General features: G+C 38.7%; 2 protein-coding genes across 4 annotated transcripts in view; both read right to left on the bottom strand.

Annotated features, from left to right (window-relative positions):
- The window catches only part of fryl (furry homolog, like), an 83458-nt gene extending 74229 nt beyond the window's left edge, over positions 1–9229 (bottom strand). For 2 of the 3 annotated variants that reach the window (XM_079244938.1, XM_079244939.1), the window contains exons 1-2: positions 9098–9229; positions 3661–3718 (exon numbers count right to left, since the gene is read on the bottom strand). The gene's annotated coding sequence lies outside the window, so the exon portion shown is untranslated. The remainder of the gene's footprint in view (positions 1–3660; positions 3719–9097) is intronic. The other variant, XM_079244940.1, reaches the window with a different exon arrangement.
- On the bottom strand, positions 1346–18482 carry ociad2 (OCIA domain containing 2; the record flags this gene model as incomplete). The annotated part of the gene is made up of 7 exons (XM_079245706.1): positions 1346–1447; positions 3661–3718; positions 16794–16932; positions 17007–17054; positions 17141–17194; positions 18231–18315; positions 18390–18482. 7 exons carry the CDS (start codon positions 18480–18482, stop codon positions 1346–1348), a joined length of 579 nt encoding a protein of 192 aa, XP_079101832.1.
- Between the last annotated feature and the right edge of the window lie 5367 nt (positions 18483–23849).

Genomic DNA, 23849 nt, shown 5'->3' with positions numbered 1-23849 from the left:
AGGTTGCTGTGCTTTTGATGAATATTTGGCTACTAACATTGTCATTTCAAATGCTAAAAGGTATGTTTTGTGTGTATAAAATAACTGCAAGACTATAAAATGGGGTTGAAGTCACAATACAGGTGGAAATTAGCTTAGTGGCAGAAGTCTGTGCTGTCAGAGTTCTTTTCTAGTTGCTACTTACAACTTTTTTTCCTGTTTAATTTCAGCATGACGTTGATTTGTCCCAAAGAAGTGAAGGCGCTTTGGACCCTGTTAAATAACAAGATCCAACAGTGGTGGCATGATCCAGCTCAGTGATGGCTGGGAAATGCATGTTGTGTTGACTACTTCAAGTCAGTGACCAAAATCTGTCTTGGATCTGCACCGGAATAGTTTTGTACCATTAATATCTCTCTTAAATATGAGTTCCAAATCACAACATAAACCTAAAAGTGACAGTGATCATTTTTTTGGGGAGAAGCTACTCCGCTCATGCCAAATACGCCAGCAAGCCTTGAGTCTGACTAGGATGACAAAACAAAAGTAAATATTATAATTACTGGAATAATATTTTTAAAAAAAGATTGAGCAAAACATCTATAATTAAATGCCAAAAATATTTGCCCTAATTAGTGCACAAAGACTTATCACAGCCAAAAAAAACATGTATGCTCGGAGTTCATGGATTTAACTATTAACCAACAAACTAACTCACTTAATCTCGGTCATACATGATCTCTGATTTCTTGACGTCTGAATATCAAAATCTCACGTTTATCTTTATTACTAAATAAATGTTTGTGCCAAACTGGAATAATTTACTTTAGATGTTTAACTGATACCTTAATGATCAGCATACCTTAAAGATATGCCAACAAGCTGAAAACATAAGCACTAAAAAAAAAAAAAAAAAAAAACCAAAAAAACAAACTAATAAATTGTGGAGAAAATGGCTTTTTATAGCAGGATATTTGTTGAGATAATTCAATATTGAGACCTCAGCAAAGATGCAAAGAGGCTGAGACAACAGATCTAACTAAGAAACACTACGCGAGTCAGAGAAAGAGAGACACTGAAGAGGCAAAGATAGCCATCACTAAGCTGGAGCACCACAATGGTCGGTGGAGGCAGCTGCGGTTTGCTGAGGCCAGGTCTGTGCTGCTGTTGGGTTAGAACAATACCCCTGCACAGGAGGCCCACATCCCAATCAGTCCAGGAATGTGGAAGAGGAAGCTCTGGGAACAATGTGCAGAGTTCCTAGGCTGTTCTGGGTCCCACCCGCTTCGGCCTCACTCTGCTTTCAAACCGGAGAAAACAGGAAAACTAGTGGGCTAGGGCCCAGGAGAAAGATTTTGTTCTGCAGTCAGCTGAGGGGGCTGCGCTGTTCGCTGTCAGCATTAAATCTACTACGGCCATTGTGATCAGTCTGGGTATGCATAAATCTGAACTGCAACTCCACCTCCGACTGTGAGTAAACAGTTTTGAGGTTCATGTCAGGCAAGCTGAGCACCAACACAATGCTGTACTGCCCTCTAATGGTTCAACCAGCACACGCTTCAGGATACGACTGGGCCAAAGTGTTACATTGTTTGTAAAATATTTCTCAACTATTTCTGAAAAGAAATATTATTAAAACCACTTACAGAGGGGTTTTAATAAAAGATGGATGTCAGTAATAAACATGCCAGTTTTATTTTTTAATTTCTTTCTCCTGTTTTTGTTGTTTTAAACAAAAAGTTTACCTTCACCATGTTCCAAAAAGAACCTGACAAGTGTGCACACATGTGCAACGTGAAGGCATGAAAACAATGGAAGACTTTGAAGCCACCAATGGTTGCATAAAAGTGAATAGTCCATACTCAGCTGAGATTCTTTAAATGTCGAGGAACAAAGTGTCAGTGGCGATCAAAATAACATCACTCTCTACCGTTAAACAAGTCCCTTTCCCATCAGAGCCCATTCTTCCATCAATTTATTTAACCAATTAGTCCAAGTAAGGGTTGTGAAGAAGCAGGAGCCTATCCCAGCAATCACTGGGCAAGAGGCAGCGTACACCCTGGACATGTCGCCAGTCCATCACAGGCAGAACTTGTTCTTCCCTGTTCTATTCCTGACTAAAACACACCATCCAATCCCTCCACTGAAACATACCTGTTGAACATTGCTACTTGGTCCGTCTACCTTTAAATTTACAGATCAGGTCCCTGAATGTATTAGTTACACTAATAACAAGTTCCTCCATCTGCAAGCAGGAACAAAAAACAGAATTAAGCGTTGTGAAACTGAGACAAAGATGAAGCTGGACCTGCCCAGTCCTGAATGACACTTGTGATGCAACACACAGAGTTTGGTTGTCACTGCTGAGGAATGTTAGAATGTGACCTAACCAGACCCTGCATTGAAATGATCCCCAGACCTACTGTGAGACAGATCTAATCTTCCAAAGAACACAATAATATCTCAGCACATAATTCAACCAAACACTGCTTAGTGGAACACAGTTAAACTGTATATTAGTTACAGCCAGTGTTGCAGTGATCCATCAAGAAGTGATGTTTTGTCCTCATTTTAAAAACAGAAAAAAGTAGCTCAGAAAAATGCTGGTTCAGAGAAAGTGACAAGACTCAATGTAGTCTACTTAAAAAATCCATCAGTATATTTGCTAATTTTCACAGAATTTCTGCACTTCGGTTTCTGGGAGGAAGAGTTATGAAATGAATAAACCAACACTGGCTTACAGACTAGTGAGACAGGCTCATAGACTTACATATAGCTTTATTTTGTCTATGTTCAGGCTAAAGTTAAAGCAGCTGTTGACTAACTGCACCAGTGTAGCAAAGGTAACCTTAGCTTAGCTGCTGGATGGCGTAGCTACATGTGTTGAGACGATTGTAACTGTAAATGCGCCTCACAGGGGTTTAGAAGTGGGTATACTCAATGCTGACTACGCCACTGGTCACAGCCTCTTGCTAGATATGCTTGGTCAGTCTTTGGGACCTTGTTATGGGATGATCCAAACATAAATACAACAATCTGAACCCACTTTTCCTCCTTTATGATTCCTTTTTGTTTCTTTTCAAATCTGACAGACCTCCCATTTTTCAAATCTATCTGAAGGATTTTAGACCAAATATTTAAAAAATGATTTAAAATACCAGCACCAGTCTAAATTTAGGAGAAACTGATCAAAATGATGTGATGTTAATCAGCACAAGACATTCTGATTAACGTTACATTGCTTTTTGCTTTCATAGATTGACATCACCAGTTCATGGTGACATGCGCACAAACCAAACATCTCACAAAAACTGTAAAATGTGGAAGAGGAACAGTTTGCACAAACATTTTCTGACAGTGTGTTGCTTATTGTGGTCTCAACATACTGTACCTTTTCTATAGATGGCCTGAAAAGCAAAGTGTTGTGCAAGTATTATACTGCAGGCTGAGCTAAATGAGGCCTTTCTCACCTCAACACTGCTGCATGGACATTGCAGTTTATGAATGACGCAAGACAGCAAATGCCAGCCAGAAAAACTACTTTGCCACATACAGAATTAGGCAAAACAAACAGATTTAGCAAATACCCCGTCCTTTCCCACAGTGCTTAACTAAGAGTTGCTGTAAAACCAAAACAACAGCCCACAGTGGAATGCAACCCACTTCACCCCCGCAACTCACCTTAAGGCCATAGAGCAGGGACAGCGCATGGAAGGAGACAGGAGAGCCACACAGGAACCTGAATCAAAGATGAAATCTTTTTTTTAAAAATTACAAAAAAACTTGATTTGATATTAAAGCAGACAAACATCGAAACATTTCCAATTACAAGAATATTTACTTGACAAAAATAACAGTTTACCCCTTAAAACTCTACCAGAACACCAGACCCCCCCCAATACAGTGCTTTTGAATATTTATATAATATTGTCACACAAAATATTGTAATATTTTGACATATCAATACTTTCTTACACCCCTATTATTTATCACAATTTTAACTCCCATCATTACTATTTTGCTAAGAGATCTGCAAGCCAACCTGCCAAGCTTTGACCAATTGGATAATTTGACAGTAATGTTGAATCACCAGCAGCCAAAGATCAACAGCCTTATAATCTGAAAACCGAGGCTGTCCTGAAAAATTATGCCTGTATGATGAATATGCTTCAAAGGTTTAAAAGGTTCTGGATACACAACTACATAAAAATAAAATAAATAAATAAATAAATAAAATAATAGGTGGATCAAAAATATAAAAATATTTCTTGGATTCTTCAGTGTCAATATTAGCATAATCTGAAATTACTCAGAAACTCATGTAGGATTTAATAGAACATTTTGAGCATCTAAATACACCTCAGACTAATAATAGGGCTGCACAGGCAGGGTGCTGCTGGACAGTTCATCCTTGGTCACGACAAAGTGATATGTCAGCCTACAGTTGGCTTCAGCCCGGTTTGATCTGAATCGAGACAGGATTAAATCCTCCTCCTGAGCAGAGTAATAATCTGAAGATTACCGTTACATCCAAAAGGCTGTTACATAAGCACTGGGAGCTTCAGAAAGTCCTCTTTCATCATTTCAGCAAAAAAGCTCCTTTTATAGTCAAGTAATATCAAATGTGGTCATTGTAAGTTTCTGACTCAGAGTTTTTTTTTTTTTTATAGGAAGAGAGCTTCATAAACATAATCCAATTACATCAAACCTAAATAAAGTCTGTATAGAACACAAGAAACTTCTTTTAAAACCACAGTCAAACAAAGGAAGGAAGCACTAGGCCTTAGTCACAGCAGCCAGACAGAAGTTAAAGTGTGAGAACTTCCACAGCACACCAACACAGTGGACAGATGGTGAGAACAGGTCAGCAAAGATAGTGAGTCAAAACATAACTGAAACCTTCATGGCCTTAAAGTCTTGTCATGGTGACATACCATTACACATACCTAATCCTACCCACCACAAACAAAGCCAAAAAAAAAAGAAACCCAGGCACCATCAGTCGCTTCTCACGCTGAAAAAACCTGTGAATAATACATCTGACTTCCTGTTCCAACACAGCGACTCCAAAACACAAAAAAATGTGACCACAAAACAACTGAGCCAACTCTACGCACGTCCTGTGCTGTAGCAGCTATCAAGCCGCAATCTAAGCTTGTGCTCTATATTTAAGTCAAAGATGCTTTTCTCTCTGTGTAATCTTGTCTAATTTCAGAAAAAAGTGTTTTTACAGTAAATAAGTACAACTCCCTATCTCTGCATGTTCACCTTTAAACATGTAGACTTGGATTTCAGTGCATTTTCGGAGGAAAGCTAAAAGGTCAGCGGAACAACACAGATCAGATCAATGTTTAACTCAAGTTCATCCGTTAATATTGCTCTGCAACTTTCTCAGTCCAGCACACAGGGAGGATGCTGCGAGCAGGAGGCTGATAGGCCGTTCAGGAAATTGTAGATAACTCCAACAAAGACAACACTGTCCTGTCTTAATTTGCGCTGCTCCCTTTTCCATTCCACCACATATCAGCTTCCAGCGGCCTGAAACATTTCCATAAAGTTGATTATTCCATTTAAATTAATTACTGTCAAACAATGAGTTTAGAAAACCAACTACAGAGACCAATGCACTATACTTGTCTTACAAAACTGGACCAGATTATACTCAGAAACAGGCACTGAGCTACAGTTAATTTGGACAAAAAGAAAAAAAAAGAAGGGGGGGGGGGGGGGGGGGGGGGGGGGGCTATATCTGGCTACATCCCTCCAACACTAAATGACAGGCCTGGCTTGCTGTAATCACTACTTCTTAAACCGAAACATCATGGCTTCTTCCGACTGGGAATGGAAGCAAATAAACAGACTTCTTAACAGGATTAATAAGACAAGTCTCTTGTTTCCGTCTTCCTCCAAAAGGACATCTATACAGCCAATAAAAATGTTGCATTATTGTATCGTCAACATGTCAGAAGCATAGAGAACTTAGCTGAGGCCATCTTGAGGGCAAAGACGAGGTGGTTTCTTTGGCAAAGGCTGACCCAAACATCAATTATGCGCCAAACCCTCTTTCCTGAGGCCAAGGATAATCTCGCTCAGCAGGGCTCAATTATAGGTTATTTCTAGCTAGACTCAGTCATCATCGTGCACGACATCGTGCCAAGTCTTCCAATGCAATAAAAGACAAGAATGCCTAACTCAGAGTTAGTAACGATGTGTACTAATTTATTCTGCACTAGGAAAAGACCTTTGGAAGTTATCTGAATGAAGATCAGAGAGATGCAGAGGATGTTTTCATGTCCAAACAGCTTCACAACAGTTAAATTACAGACATTAAGAAACACCTTTTCAAAACCGATTTATTTTAACATGCTTAACATTCATGTGATATATATATATATATTTAAAAATATATTTTAATTTAACCATTTCTAGAAGCAAACACATTCACTGGGATCCAGCTGATCAGGTAAGCTTTGGATAAGCGCTCATATGCACAGAAATTCCTTTAAAAAAAAAAAAAAGCTGCAACACAATTTACTACGACAAACTACTTGTTCTGCATGGAAAGAGGTGATTCAAGAAAAACAACTGGCTAAGACTCTTGTGCAGTTTCAGGCTCATCTACAAATGCCAATCGCTGAGAAAGTGGAGTAGGAAACGGAGAAAAAAAAACTTTCAAATAGTAAAACCAGACAAACTGCTTTGAAGATTTAACTAGTGATAAATACACCTAAAAACTGGAAGCAACTCATCACTGTTGCAGACTTAATACATCAACCCGCTCTAAAATATGCAATATGTGAGGCTAACAAGATTATTTCACGTTCAAGTTTACAAAACCAAAATGTATTTTTTTGTTTTTGTTGTACATCATTTTTGCAGTTGTCTCCAAAATGCTGAGTTAACAGTTAATCCTTGCAGGGGGCAGCTTAGTGGGAGGCCACTATGGGGGCGTTTTACATGGCTTGGGTTTTCCATCACCATACTCTCCAATGCCATTAATGTCTTACCAGATTAAGATAAACACTAATTCACTGGAATTTTGCCCTAGATAATCACAGATAGATGTCTATGTGCAATCTATGGGGATTCTGTCTAGCTGGTGCATGAACAGGAGAATAAACCACACATCTGCACTGCCATCAAAGGCTTATCGTGGCAGGGGGAAGGAGGTGGTTGGACGGGTGGGTGTCAGCCAGTTGCAAAGATCAATAGCCCTCTACTCCAGTTAGTGCAGTCCTGCAATACTTTGTGTTTATCTCACAAGTGTCACATCATTAAAAGTTTTTAACACAACCCATGAGTAAAAAAAAAAAAAAGTGAGGTGACAATACCTCATATTTTCTTACTTTTATTCTAACTAAAAAATGTACATGTGTAGGTTTTGATCTATCTTTTATATGAACCACAAAGTTTCCAACACTCAGAGCATCCATGCTGATAACGCATACATAACTTTTCATCTGTCCGTACGCCTTCCTCATCTCCTCTTCCAGCCACACATCAAACTAACCAGATTCCTCTTTGTCTGCTCCTCTTTGGATCCAAGTAATTCACAAGAAATGTTTTGTTTTTATGCCTGATGCAGTCTGAACATGAAACCTGAAGTCCACGAGGCAGAGCTGACATTCTGCTCACTGGTGCGGGTTAGCCCCAATGCTCTGATACGGTAGGGGTTAGTCCCCTTAAACAAACCAAACAACCAGACACAGACCAAAACGTTTTTGGGAAATCATCAAAACAGAACACGTACAGTTGTGCTCATATGTATTCATCCCCTTTCATTAAAGAAAATGCTGAATTTACAACAGTCACTCAAATAACTAGAGATTTAAAAAAGGAACAATAACTAAAAATTTGCAAAAGTATAGTTTAGTAATATAAGACATTATTTTTTCATTTAATTGAGTTGAAGAATGAAAAACAAACAAACAAACAAATTGGTCCTGGACAAATAAAAGCACTTCTGTTGAACAGTGGGACAAAATACCTGTCAACAGGTGTAGAAGTCTGACTGAGAGGAACAGAAAACACCTGACTGTAGTGGAAACATTAAATGATTGTTCAACAAAATATCAGTTTATGAGTGATGTAATATGTAATATACTATTTTATTTGTTTGTTGTTGTTGTTTTTTTAAATATTTCTATTGAACCAGAATTAGAAAATAATGTAATGATTTTCTTTTTTAAATTATTTATTTCAGTTCAAGCTTTATTAAGGACACATAATCCAGGACCATAAAAATAGAAAAAATTAAATTAAATAAAATCAAATGGAAAAAATAAAATGGTAGCTACAATAAAAGAAGAAGTGCAATACAAGAAGAATTACAAATATAGGCAGGAGTGCCAATTTTTCCAGATATTAGATGTGAACCTGACATAGCTTATCCTAGGACAGACCAGAGCTTGTACAATATCATTATTATTACTTTAGTCAATTTAATCTTATTTTACAGGCAGCTGTTTTTTTCCCCCTTCTTTAATGAAAGGGAATGAATAAATATGAGCACAACTGTATTTTGCAGCTTTGTCTGCAAATGTGAAAGCCAGCACCTTGAACATGACTGGGTTAAATCTAAGTAAACATACCGAGCAAGTTCGTTAAATTTGTGCTATGGTGCTTGGTTAACATAAAGAACAAAATTGTAGCCAAAAGGAGAACTGGCACCGCACAGCAAAGTAATGTTCATCATGGTAGCCTTTAGTTAGCAGCTAGCCAGGTTGCTACAGAAACTGCTTGTGTTGAGCAAGAAGCTAACTAGCAGCTAGCAGCAGCAACTTGCTTTAGCTTGTAAACGATTAGTTAAAAATCAACATCCAAACATTATTTCATGTGAACTGCCTCGCTTGCTGCCTTGTATATACTAAAACTATCTGAGCACTGTATAATATCATTTTAGCAAGGTAGGAAAGCGACTAACTCACAGTAGCAGGAAAAGCAAACTCCTTTAGCATGCTACACACAGCCAGTTCTGGTCCCTCAGCTGGGGAGCTAACGTTGATCTCTACGGCAAAGTTAACAACGAAACTTGGCGCAAGTCAACGTTAACTACGTCAAAAATCAAAAACCACATGTCTTCGTTTACACCATAGTTCATAATGGAGATGTTACTCACAACTTTTTGCTGCTTCTCCCTTTAACTGAGCTAAGTCGATAGCTTGCAGAGGTTCTTTTCATGTGCCGAACAAGCTGCTTCAACGTCCTGGCCCTCCTCCATTGGAAGGATTTGCGTAGTGGTGTGATTTTTTTTTTTTTTTTTTTTTTTTTTTTTTGTTGCAGTCTGTGTGTGTCTGCGTTGGAAGGGGTCCACTGTCAGAGTCAGAACAGACGACAGCGTGTCAGTCCCACCTGCTTCATTATGATTGGCTGAGATGGTATACGCCTACGTGAAATGCCTTTTCCTATTTGTTTTGTAAGCTGTCAATCAACAATTCGCTAAAGAAGATGACCTGTTGATTGGATGACGTTGTTTTGGAGGCTGGCATTCACGTGGATGAACTTGTTATTTTCGCCGGGATACACCGATGAAGGAGATACAGTTAGGGAAACTGCCTTGTAATTGTATCTATTATAAGAGCTTTATTCCTTTTCTACCTTTAATTATTATGGTGAAAACTGACTGTAAGGCACCATTGACTATTTGTAAGAGCAGGGCCAGATTAAAAGTCCACAGGCCCCTGGGCCTGTGCATGTTCCAGGGCCCCCCTTGGGAATGATACACTGTGAAACTACATTTCTAACACTCAGCCAGTGGTACCAATAGCAATACACTAGACAACGTGGTATAACTATCTAGCTTTTATGACATTTTGTTTCATGTCCAAAATGCTGGCGTTTGCCCTACATGGGCCCCAAGTGAGCGTGAGCCCCTGGGCCTGTGCCCATAATGCCCATTGGATAATTCGGCGTTGCCATACCTATTGTTAACAACTGCTTTTCATAACAAGCATTTTCCTAATGCCATTATTTATAGTAATAGCTGCTTTACATTTTTTATAAATTATCCACCATCTGGTTGTAAATGTTTGAAATAACTTTGTTGTAAGTCTGCTGATAAATACAAAGGCAAAAGTGCATCAGATTCCTTTGCACTGTAATGTGATTTGTTTTGAATTCCAGATATTTCAGACTTGACAAACTTTTTTTTTTTCTCAGAAGAATTTAAGGCAAATTAAAATATTAATCTTATGAATAGAAACAAAGCTATTCGGGGGAAACTACTCCTTCAATTTTGATTTCCAAGTTTTAAATAACAGGACATGATTAGAAAAAAGTCTGCAACAAGTCTGTAAATTAGGTAAATAAAATCTCTGATGAGGAAAAAACCATGCCCTGTCAAGTTGACCACAGGGTCAGAGCATGAAATGTGCCAGAAAACCACATCAGACTACACATGTTAAATGCCAGGGGTTAGGGTTAAAGTAAAAGACTGAACAAGTTTGACTGGTTTGAAAGATTTTTTAAGCCAGTCTTTTCTCTCTAAAACAAAAATGGCAGCACATATCTGCAAACATTTTTGGATCAATGCCAGGAATACAATGTCAAAGAATCAAAGTATGTTGCAATGACCCAGTCAAAGTCCAAACCCCAACCCAACTGAAATGTTTTGGCGGGATTATAAGAGAGCTGTGCATGAGCCAATGCTGCAAACTTATAATAATTGAAGCAACATTGGAAAGTGCAAAGGAAGAAATTCCTATGACAAACAAACGAAGAAAAAAAAAAAACATAAAACAGACAACAATATGACTTCATGCTATTGTGCAACTGATTCATGAGATGTACTTCTTTTTTTTTCCCACACACACTGCTTCTGCATTTCAGTCTTGTTTTAGTTGCAAAAATAAAGAAGTAATGGTGCAGTCTTCATGCATTGCTGTTTATCTGATATGATATATGCCTCATTTCATGATGGGGTCAGGACTAGAAGATTTTCACCATGGGCTGGCGAATAAAACCTTACAATGAAGAGAGGATGAGCTTTCTCTATCACATAACTATGTTTATAGTTGCCATTTACTCTGAAAGTTTTTGCTAAAAATCAGTGAAAGAGATTAATTTTTATGGACTATTTCTTTGTTATACCAATGTTACTTTAATTCACTGTTGATTTCCTTTTTTACACAATAGCAGATTTGTAAGGAAAATGCATTTGTGGGATACGCAGCTAAGTTGAGTATGTGTGTTGTGCCCAAACAACTTATTCTATTAGCTAATGCTATTGACTGCCATGACTACTCGTCACCTTCAGGCCCATTTACACTGGTGTTAACAGCATGTGCTCTGGAACATCTACATGTGGAGGGGTGTTATGTTAAGCTATAGGTTTAGATTCTGCCTACAGCTGTGGGATTGTCGGGAGAAAGTGTAGTGAAGACTTAATTCAATTCAATTCAATTCAACTTTATTTATATAGCGTCAAATCACGGCAATGCCATCTCAAGACGCTTTACAGACAGAGGGGAAAACATAATGAAGGCCAATTCATAACAGCCTATATAAGGAAACCAACAGATTGAGTTGAGTCCAACTCAATCTCCCATCCTGAGCAAGCACACTGGCAACAGTGGGAAGGAAAAAACTCCCTTTTAACAGGAAGGAAACCTCCGGCAGAACCCGGCTCAGGACAGGCAGCCATCTGCCTCTGCTGTGTGGGGGGAAGAGGACAGAAAGACAACAGACAACAGGAACTGCTACTCCCGGCCAGGGAGACCTGCTGAGACAGGAGACATACATGTTAATGATGCAACACTGTTATGGGGGGGGGGGGGGGGGGGGGGGGGGTAAAAGAAAGAGATAAAGAGAAAAAGAAAGAAGCTCAGTGTATCAGGAAATGTCCCTCAGCAGTCTAAACCTATAGCAGCATAACTAAGGGATGCTAACCATCCCTAGCTATAGGACTTATCAAAAAGATAAGTCTTCAGCCTAGTCTTAAAGGTGGGGAGGGTGTCTGCTTCCCTAACACTAACTGGGAGCTTATTCCATAAGAGAGGGGCCTGATAACCAAAGGCTCTGCCTCCTGCTCAGCTCTTTGAGACTCTAGGAACCACAAGTAAGCCTGCAGTCCGCAAACAAAGTACTCTGGTTGGTATATAAGGAACAATGAGGTCTTTGATATATAGTGGTGCCTGGTTGTGGAGGGCTTTATATGTAAGGAGAAGGATTTTAAATTCTATTCTAGATTCAACAGGCAGCCAATGAAGAGAGGCTAAAACTGGAGAAATATGATCTCTCATGCTTAAAGAACGCTATGACGATTGCTGCAACGACAGGGTAACAGTGGGGGCAGTTTGGTGGTGTGGGACGGCATCTTACTCACTGGAAAAACACAGCTGCCGTCAAACAAAGCCATCTCATTGCAAAGGTATGGAGAACAACCCCATATTTCCACAGTGTGAGACCAAACTCACCGCCAAGGATCACGTTTACCTCCAGAACCTGGGAGTGGCTGCTGTCCTGACCTCATCCCCACTGAACACTGGTGGGATCGGCTTTGTGCGCTGGTTGTGCCCGAGTGACCAACTCAACTCCATTGGCTAATGGTGACAAATGCTGGTTGAAGGACGTGATGCTATCCTCCAGCAGTGTGTGAGCAAGCTGGTGACCAGCTTGAAGAGGAAACAAACAGCTTTTCCACCAGCATAAGATTTATTGCTAAGAGGCATTCTCTGACAAAGAAATAACCCGCTAAGCTAATTTCCTTCCTTCTTCTGCTAAGTTAATAAGCAATCTTTAACTATGGAAATGTAATCAGTCATGCATTTCTAATGTAATTTCATTATTGTTATATTTTTCTGATTTATGTAACTTTTATCACATGTAATCTGTTTCTTCCCGACTGGTTTTGATGCTGGACTGTTATAAAGCTTATTAATTTGAAACTACACGTTAGACTGTTGTTGAATTCATTAGGAAAAACTGGTTATTTATTATCTTTCATCAGTGACATGAGGCCTGTGCAAACCTGTGACAAACATTCCTGTAAACGTTCACTTTGTTTGGAAGGTCAGAAAAAACAGACATGCTGTTACAATGCAAATGGCACAATGCTGAGAACAGTAGCATTGCATCTAATCAGGCTGCAAATTCATTTCTATTGGCTCAGAGATCTTTAGATCTATAGTCTCTGAGGTTTTAGCTATGAAACTGGTAAATAATAAACATAAAATACTCATTTTAAATGTGGCTTCTGCTATATGAGGAATGAGAACTGTGCAGGTAGTTCATGGAGCCATGACACGTTTTGCCGTTACCTATAAAGCCATAAATTCTATTGCTATTATATTTGTAAGGATCCCTTACAGTAAAGTACAGGAGATTAGACTGTTCAAGGTCATAGTGCAAGGAGAGTGGAAAAGAAATATGTTCTACAGCGGGTACACTTTTTTCACTGAAAAATCCCAAGGCACACCACAAACCAAAAAACATGTTTTAAAAGAAATTCATATTTATAATATATAGTTTATCTTGTCAAAGTGTCTTGAATATAAATCAGTTAAACAAAAGTAAAAAGGAATTTTATTATCTTTCACCTGGGCCTGTTTGGATGAACACAGAGCTGCTTTTTAGACCATTCATTCATTATCTGAACCGCTTGGTCAGAGGAAGGGTCGCGGGGAAGCTGGAGCCTATCCCAGCAGTCTTTTGGGTGAAAGGCGGGGTACACCCTGGACGGCTCGCCAGTCCTTCGCAGGGCCACACAGAGACAAACAACCTCTCACGCTCACACCGATGGGCAATTTAGAGTACCCAGTTAGCCCAACATGCATGTCTTTGGATGGTGGGAGGAGGCCAGGGTACCCAGAGAGAACCCATGCATACACAGGGAGAACATGCAAGAAAGGCCACTGTCCAAGGCTTGCCCCAGCCGAGGATTGAACCAGTGACCTTCTTGGCCACAGTGCTAACCACTATTCCACCACGCAGCCCAGTTTTTAGACCAGTTAGGTGAAATTGTATCCTTTCTCACAGCTCACCTGATGATCTCTTACGGCACAACACTGCTCTACAGAGTGATCTAAGTATCACTGAATCCGTGTGCTTTCTACCTGCTGGCTGGCAGTGAAGGATTCGTGTCTAAACGAAAGCCATAAATCCTGGTTAATGTATTAAAAGGTTGGGGAATAAATGAAAATGTCCGTTTCAGAGATCACCTTGTAGGAAAAAAAAAAAAAATCTGAGGACGTCGTTGAAGTTCTTTGGTCAAAGTCCTGGAAACCTGAATTGGAAACTTCAACTTCAGCTAATAAGCTGAGAGACTGGTAACTGTGGTTTGGTGGTTGGTTTTTGTTAAATAAACTATAAAACTATTAAAAAAAAAAAAAAGATTTGTCTCAGTTTATACCTAATCCTGCTGGAAGTTTCCATCAGAAGATGCTACACTGTGCTCATAAAGGGATGGACATGAACAGCAGCAACACTCAGGTAGGCTGTGCTGGTTAAACCATGTCATGTTGGTACTAAGGGGACCAAAGTGGGACAAGAAACCATCTCCCACACCATCACACTACCAGCAGTCTGTTGATCCATGTTGTCATGATGTTTCCAGCAGATTCTGATCCTACCATGTGAATGTGGAGCTGAACTGGAGACTCATCAGACCAGCAATGTTTCTTCATCTTCTATCGTCCAGTTCTGGTGAGTCTGTGTGAATTGTAGCCTCAGTTTCCTGTTCTTACTGACAGGAGGGAACCCGGTGTGGTCTTCTGCTGCTGGAGACCATCTGCTTCCAGGCTGGACGTGTTGTGTGTTCAGAGATGATGTTCTGCAGATCTCAGTTGGAACCAGTGCTTACTGGACTTCCTGTTGTCTTTCCATCATCTCCAACCAGTCTGCCCATTCTCCTCTGACATCAACCAGACATTCTGGTCCAGACAAACTGCTGCTCGCTGGATATTTTCTCTTCTTCAGACCTTCTCTGGAAACACTAGAGATGGTTGTGTGTGAAACACTAATTTACATTCAACTGCTTTACATTTTTTATAAATTATCCACCATCTGGTTGTAAATGTTTGAAATAACTTTGTTGTAAGTCTGCTGATAAATACAAAGGCAAAAGTGCATCAGATTCCTTTGCACTGTAATGTGATTTGTTTTGAATTCCAGATATTTCAGATTTGACAAACTTTTTTTTTTTTCTCAGAAGAATTTAAGGCAAATTAAAATATTAATCTTGTGAATAGAAACAAAGCTATTCGGGGGAAACTACTCCTTCAGTAGTTTCAGTTCTTACTGACTGGAGGGAACCCGGTGTGGTCTTCTGCTGCTGGAGACCATCTGCTTCCAGGCTGGACGTGTTGTGTGTTCAGAGATGATGTTCTGCAGATCTCAGTTGGAACCAGTGCTTACTGGACTTCCTGTTGTCTTTCCATCATCTCCAACCAGTCTGCCCATTCTCCTCTGACATCAACCAGACATTCTGGTCCAGAAAAAACTGCTGCTCGCTGGATATTTTCTCTTCTTCAGACCTTCTCTGGAAACACTAGAGATGGTTGTGTGTGAAACACTAATTTACGTTCAACAAACCAATCTTCACCAGTCATCTTCACCATGTCTACATGACTAAATGTTCTAAATTTGTTCTAACAAGCAACTGAACAGGTGGACCAAATAAAATGTCCTGTGATTGTATTTGTTTTTTTTTATGAACTGCAATATTATTCTTTAGGAGTATTATAGCTTTAATCTTCTTAGGCAGACACCTTTAAACGACACCTGTTTTCTCAAAGTAAATACATTTAAAAAAAAATATTACTGTTCGTAATACTTATTTTATATTTCAGGTAATACTGTATCTATTTTGTTATTGATAACTAAACCTAACAATCTCAGCTTTTCCTTCTCTGTCAGCCCCCACCTCAGACTTTGAACTCTTGCACACCGAGCAGTTTTCGTTCAGATAAAAATAGAAATCCCATTACCGCGACAACTGCGCCCCCTGGGGGATGTTTGGTGAAAACCCACAGATCAGATACAAAGACATCAGCAAGGTTTTAAGCAGTTTATGGGTTTTTGATCAATGAAGATGTAGAAACTCATAGATTCATGCAGACAGTGGCTCTCTCTTCGTTTACAGCGAGGCTGAAAAACATAAATCAATCCATTAATTATGCATTAAAGGTATTCCAACCTGCACACATGACATTTCTTTATGTTTGGCTGATTTGTGGTAAAAAAAAAAAAGGATGTATTATTTACTTTTTTTTTTTTTTTTTGTATTTTTTTAATGTTTAGGGCTGTAAAAAGTTCACTTTTATAACCCTGTCAGCATTGGTTTGACTTACCTTAGTTTTAAGCTTGATCTGTCGGCGCTGGTGGAGCTTTTTTCTTACATTCCTCACACACGTGATGGCAGTGTCTGTCGAGGAAAGAAAATTTTATAAAGATACACAAATTTTTTTTTTAATTTTTAAAAATAAAGAAAAAAAAATGTATATATGTATATATATATATATATATATATATATATATATATATATATATATATATATATATATATATATATATATATATATAGATATATATATATATATATATAAAAAAATACACAATATAAGGCTGTACATCATAAAAAGAGTAATGTCATGGAGAAGAGTTTATTTTTATGACTGCTTGGCTGCAGAGTAGCAATGGCGATAGGTGGAGTAAGAACTTCACGGATGAATCATTGAAAAAAAACTCATTTGAGGATAAATCTTTTATCTTTGTCACCAAAATGCAAGTTAAAGTATAGTTTTTTTTTCCAAGTGTGTCAATTTCCATTCACAGAAACTGCTAATTAATGAACAATATGATGGCAGTGTGTTCTCCACCTGTGTCCGTGACCAGGGTGACCTTTCCTCGACCAGGGTCCGAATCCGGGTCCATCTCTAATACCCAGCTCCTGAAACTTGCTTCTGCACATTCCAACATAGGAAGCTTTTCCCACTGCATACCCAAGGATCCCAGCAACTAGACGGGGAACACATTTGGGTCAGAGGTCGATTATCTCATCCAAACTGTCCACTATGACGCATGACACAAACCTGCCAGCTTTGGAAAGGGTCCAAATCTCTTTGATGAGCTCCAGATACCTACATGGTGAGAGAACCTAAGTTACAGAAAGCTGCTTTATCTGTTCTAATGATACAAAAGAAGAACAGACACTAAAAGCTTTTACCGTTGTAGATGAGACCCCCGGTGGCGGCCATGCTGCCCAGCGAGAGGGGAAGAGCTAAACGTGGAAATCAGAGAAATGATGGTCAGATCAGTCAAAGCTTTGTGGGAATATAGAAAGTTAAATGATCTTCTACACATTTAGTCAAAACACAAAGCGGTAACATGTCAGGGGTTTCAGAACAGAGATGAGGGACGGACGGAGGGGCTTGGTCTGATGAAGCAAGACTCGGTCCTTCCCGCCTTGATTTCATCACACTGTGCTCATTCAGACAACAATCAGACTGATCTTTGACCTTCGTAGCGGCGAGATTCAGTTGTTCCCGTCTAATTTGAGAGGGAAAGGACGAGTGCATAAAGTAGGGATTGTTGCCGTTTCATGTTTACATAAGTGCTCGGTGAGAGAACGCGAGCAGCAGCTGCACGGCTGATGGTGAGCAGAGGAGAGAGGATCGAGACCATGAGGTGTTGTCACATAAAACACGGATAATTTTCTGTTTGGGAACTCTTTGAAGGTGACCACAGAGTTTCCCTCCATGCAGCTTGTGAGTTGCTTTCACTTTGTCGCCTGTCGAGGGTCTTCTCTTAAAGTGGAATTAGAGCTATATGAGCACAGATCTGACATGTTGAGAAAAATCACTTGTTAGTTTCGTCATTCTTTAAATAAATCAATGCGTTCGTTAGGATTTGTGCCACTTGATGGAACTCCCAGCCGCGCTCCACCCAACCTTAACCTGACAGAAAGTTTATTCAGTCATTGCTAAGTCGTTTTGATCTTTCCAGAATTCGTGAGACTTGATCATCTCACCGAAAAAGGATGAAAAATACTAAGCATGGATAACTTAACATGGGAGCTCGTTTTGGGGCCCCAACAAAAAAAACGAGGAATGTAAACACACATTTAAGTGGACGAAGGCATTGATTGATGAGCTCCTACTCCACTCCCTCTACAATGAAAGACTTGTGCAATACATGAGAGAACAATCCCAAATCCGACTTCTCACCTTGAGCCGTCTGCGGGCTTCTAGATTCTCTTAATGATAAAGATCAGTGACAAACATGCATGGATTTCCTGGACGTCTGAAAGGGATTACCTCTGTACCAGAAGCTTTCCTCCTGGCACTCTTTCCAAACCTTCCTCACATCTTCTCTGTGGACATGGGCATCACTCAAGGGGCACTGGAAGACACGAAGAAACAGGTAAAGTACCATTGTAGATTCGCGCAATGGTTCATGAGCTCGCCATCTCTCACCTTCCAGCTTCCTTTTGCTGCAGCTGAATCCGGAGCAGCAGCTGCTGCCTCCTCAGTTTTCACCGTTACAGTTTGACTTGTTTCAGAAGTCATGATGTAGAAGCTCCTGGTGGTGGGTTTCTGAGCTATCTGCTGCGCAGCGTTCTCTACTGCTGTGCTTCCGTACCCACGGTGGCTCCAACCTGACTGGCTGAAAAGGCTCCTCCCTGAACTACTTCTAAGCTCCACCCAGCTTGTGGAAACACACAACATGTGTTGTCCATGCAGGGTTATTTCTAAATCATATCAATAAGACACTCAAATGCTAAAGTAGACTATTTATACATCTAAACATGGACAATAAAGAAAACTATCACATGAGATGAAGGGTATTTATTCTGTTCTGCTTTGTTCCATTTTAGACTGAACTCTCATCATACACCTTTTAAACACAACACACTTTTATTTATCGCACTTATCCTTGTTTTATTGTTTGTTTTTTAGCTTTGTGCTTTTTCTAGACTCTTTGAAACCTTTTTAATAACTCAAATTATCCTAATAAAAGATTTGGAGTCATCAGAAACTAGAAGAACTCAGACCAGCCCGTCACTGAGCCACTGTATTATTATTATTATTACCATTTATTCGTTTATTTATTTGCAATGATTGTGGTTATTATTTGTTGAGTTAGAAGCTGTTACTATCTTCTGAAGAAACCTTTAAAAAATTCTTGGATCAAGGCAGTGATCTGAATCACCCCAACATCTATTCACTTACTCCTTATTCCTTTTTTCTGAGATTTCCTGAAAATGTAACAAATATCCATCCAAGACTTTTTGAGTTATGTTGCCAACAGACAGACAGACGGACGGACAGACAGACAAACTGACGCTGCTGGATACATGACCTTTGCCTTGATGGAGGTCATATATTCAATAACAATAAACATATATTGTTATATATAACATATATAACAATAAAAACACTTTAAAGACGTGATGGATGGGAAATTTCAGTTGTCTAATGCGATGTTTCTATTTGGCCCTTCAACAAAAATGTGAAGAAAAGCAAAAAACAATCTGCATATATGTGTAGTTTGTCATTGACAGAATTATTATACGACTACACACAGTGGTGTAGTGGTTTTCATTTCACAGCAAGAAGGTCGCTGGTTTGAGACTCGGCTTGGAAGGGGTGGGGTGGGGGTCGGGGGATAGGTTGGGGTTTGAACAGTGTTTTTTCTGTGGGGAGTTTGCATGTGCTCTCTGTGTATGCGTGTGTTCTCTCCAGGTACTCCAGCTTCCTCCCACCCAAAAGACGTGCATGTTAGGTTGATTGCTATGGTTGATTGATCACTAATCACATGTAGAATAAAACAGCAACGTATCAACTAGGGAGACAAGCATCAGATTTAGGGATGGGAAAATCGAATCGATAATTGGGATTTGCTTCACAATTTTAAATTAGATTTTTTCTTGTTAAAAAAATAGATTTTTTTTCAAATAAATAAAAATAATCTTTTATAAAAAAATTTTTGGGTCATTTTTATTGTTTTTATTGATCTTTTTACTTGCCTTCTTGGGGATTATAGCAGCAGAATGGTGGTCTGGCTCCTGTGTTGTTTTTTCCTAATTGAAATTAAGAAAATTGACGAGGAAAACAAAAAGTTTTATACAATTTTTTGTTTTTAATCTCCAAAATAAATTAGCAATATCAAAGAATTGTGAGAATCGCAATTTAAATCGAAGCGGCACCCAAAAAAATAGAATCTAATTGAATCGGGACGAAAGCGTATGGTCACAGCCCTAACCAGATCGTATGCGACAGATTTCTGAGGAAGGTTTTAACCATGAAGAAAGGCAAGAAGTCTCAGAAACAGTATGAATAAAAAAACGACACATATCAGGGATGAAGGGGTTAAGTCTGTATATGTACAGTCAGCGTAAACGTGCCAGCACACCTTCTTTTCATTTTAAGGTTTTAAACATGAAAAAATTAAGTTTTTTTAACCAGGTATTAAAATGCAATAAAACAACTTCAGATGAACAACAGCACAGGGTCTATTATCGACTGGTGAACAAAAACTAAGCTAAGCACTTTTTATCGATCAACCTGAAGAGTTTTAAGACCATTTCTGAACAATCAGGAGACCAAGAAAGAAGCTAGTCGTTTCATCAGTTTGGGTTAAATATCTTGTTGTCATCTGAAACATCATGCAGGAATTCTCCAATAAGAGGCTCGTACCTATTTACTTAGTTCAGGGGTCTCCAGCTCTGGTCCTCCTGAGCTACCATCCTGCAGGTTTTAGTGTTTCCCTGCTGTGACACACCTGACCCAAATCTATGTCTCATTGACAGGCAGGTGCAGAAGATAACAAAAAGTTGTTAGAGAACCTCTTCATTTGAATCAAGTGTGTTGTAGCAGGGAAACACTAATAACCTGCAGGATGGTAGCTCACGAGGACCCGAGTTGCAGATTGCTGGCTTTGTTAAATTCAGGTGTTTTCTTTTTTGTGATGGACAGTGAATGCAACACGTCTCTTGCAAGAGTTTGCATTTATCTGCTTGTAAGCCAGATGTGCTTCTCATTTCATACTGACATGTAAACTTTGAATTAAGTTACAGGGTTATTCTCACGTTACCGTGACAGTTCAGCTCGTTTTATTCACCAGAGAAGTAAAAGCAGCAGATAAACCCTGAAACCAACCACGTCGCTGTGGGATCAAACCTGCAAGTTCTTATTCTGACCCACAGGAGTTGTCATAGCGATGTGATTACATGAGTACTCTGAACCACAGCTACACATCTTTGAATTTGGTCTTCATGCAGGCATCTGCAATGCTAGATTTTTGACACACAGTTACTCTGTTACACACTTAGCAAATTCCTGAAAACTGTTCTTGTGGCAGGACCGACAGTAAACACACACACATCCTTACTTTACTCATTTACGTCCAGCAATGCCTTCCATGGCATCACATCTGTGTCTGCTGCAGCACAGACAGGTAAGGAAGGTGATTTCTTTCACAGGAACATCTTTAGATATTTTCTTAAGTTTCCCTCCATAATAATTTCACAAGTCAAGTCAGTTTGGTTAAAGTTGAATCAGGTTAAAGTCCCAAATGGGACTAATAAAATACACACATGGTGAAAAAACAGCAGCTACGCTATCGTAGTTAGTAAATATGTTACTTCATTAGAAGTACAGCCCTGCATGTCAAAGGAAGTACTCTGCTGTTAATCAAAGGTCAAGGACTGATTTTCTTCATTAGGTTTTTGCCTAGAACTGAATTAAGGAATTTAAACCAAATAATTATTTCTTACAACAAATAAAAAACACTCTTAAGTTTCCTCGATGCTGGCAGATTTAATGTCTTTATGTGAAGACATTTCAATGAATACTGAGGTCCTGCAGTTCATCTGCAAGGTCCCATTTTTGTGGAACAAAATTAATCAAATTCAACAGAAATCAAATGTCACTGCAGAGGATTACCTGAATATTTCCTATTTACACACTTTGTTTAAAGCTCCAAGATAGCAGAGTTGGGTACCAGCCTTAATAACAACTTTTATCTAGCTGAAAACTTCACAAAAACCCAAAACATTAAATCTTAAAATATTGCTCTTTTTTGTCCTAGTTTTTCAAAAGGATTTGCTAATGGGTATGTTTAGCATTGCGTTGCTTTAGCTATTCATTAAACAGAACTGTCCGAGATCAGTTTTAATCATTTTGAGGGTAACATTTTAAGCATCTGATCTGTTCAACGGTTCCTCTAGTCTGCTTTTATGTCATAAAGTCACACGGGGTGACAGAGCAGGAGTGCAGGGCATCCAGTTAAATTTCTGCATCCTTTTACAACGAGTTGCTGTGTTGTAATATAATCCGAATGTGATGTGATGTCTTTGTTTCATTCCTTTTCTTATATTTCTGGTTATACGATAAACTGAGACAAATCTGAGACAATGCCCTTACCAGGGCTTTGCCCACCAAGTATTAGGGAAAACTGGTGGTTTTAAAGGCTTCCTTCAGGTCTTGTATATTTGGTTTTTATGTCTGAGAATTTCCTTCCTCTCATTCAGAAAATTGAAATCACTTTACAAAATTGGACAAAATTAAGATAATCTCTCCTGAGTAAAGTAAATATTTTAAATATGACAATTAAACAGATAAATTGTGTGACTTTTGTCCTACCTCTCAGTCTACCACCTGAGATGTTAAGATTTAACAAAGCCGTTGAGTTGTTCCTATTGGCAGGTAAAAGACATGTTATTAATAAAACCAAATTGTTAATAAGGATGGTGATCTGGGTTTTACCTAATATAGATTGGCATCATTATGCTTTCTCTCTTAGTCAACTTGCTAAAATATTGAGAGGAGTGGATAAGATTCCACATTGGATCTTAATAGAGTGAGACATTAAAGAACCTTTTTCCATTGAAGCCTTTATATGACAAAAGTTCCATTTAGAAACCTGTTACTGGCTTTTGAGAGAAAAATGTGGAAAATAACCCCTTCATATAATCAGACAAGATCCATTTTTTACAAAATCAAATCATGTATTTGGCATAATAGTTTACTTAAGGTGGATAAAATCTCTGTATTGGCATTCTTGGATCAAAACAGGAAAATATTCATTGAAGATATTCTTAATACGGAGAGTTACATGTCTTTCGATCAGATGACAGCTAAATCTAAAACCACCTCCAAAGATGCCTGGAAATATTTACAGCTTAGAGATTAGATAAGAAAAGTAGAGCAAAAATATAGCTTAATATCCACTACTATCATACAGGAAACCTGTCAAAATATGCAAGTATCTAAAGCTGTAGCATCTAAATTTTATAACTAAATAAGAACTTCTAACCCACCAAAACATGAATGACCTTAGGAGAACCTGGGAAAAAGACTTAAACAGGAAATACAGGAAACTACAAGGAACCATGTTATTAAATCCTGGCAGGATTGTGCTGAGACAATAGAAAAATAACACTACAATTTCTTATTACTGAATGATGGGAAGAAATTATTTAAACTTTTGCTTGACAAAGAAGTGATATTTTGTTAAAAATGGGCCTTCTTAATGAATTATATAACCAGTGAGAAAGTAAAGCACATAACTGAAATACATCAGGGGTTCAGTGTTTAATGTTTATGAGGTGATTGTTAGTTGGAGAAATATAAAAGGGATAAAGATGCTTTCATAAAGATGCAAGTATCTAAAAGTGTAGCATCTAAATTTTATAATTTAATAAGAACCGCTAACCCACCAAAACATAAATGACCTAAAGAGAGCCTGGGAAAAAGACTTGAAACAGGAAATACAGGAAACTACATGGAACAATGTTATTAAATCCTGGTATAAGATACTGAGAGAGGTGCAGATGCCATTAATTATATACAGGATCATCCACTGAAGCTACTGGACTCCTGACAAGATGGCAAGACTAAAATTGCGAGATTCTGTAAAATGCTGAAGATATG

The sequence above is a fragment of the Telmatherina bonti genome (genome assembly GCF_933228915.1).
Source record: "Telmatherina bonti genome assembly, chromosome: 8".
In the NCBI taxonomy this organism is placed as follows: Eukaryota; Metazoa; Chordata; class Actinopteri; order Atheriniformes; family Telmatherinidae; genus Telmatherina; species Telmatherina bonti.
This window is presented reverse-complemented; position numbering and strand designations above follow the sequence as displayed.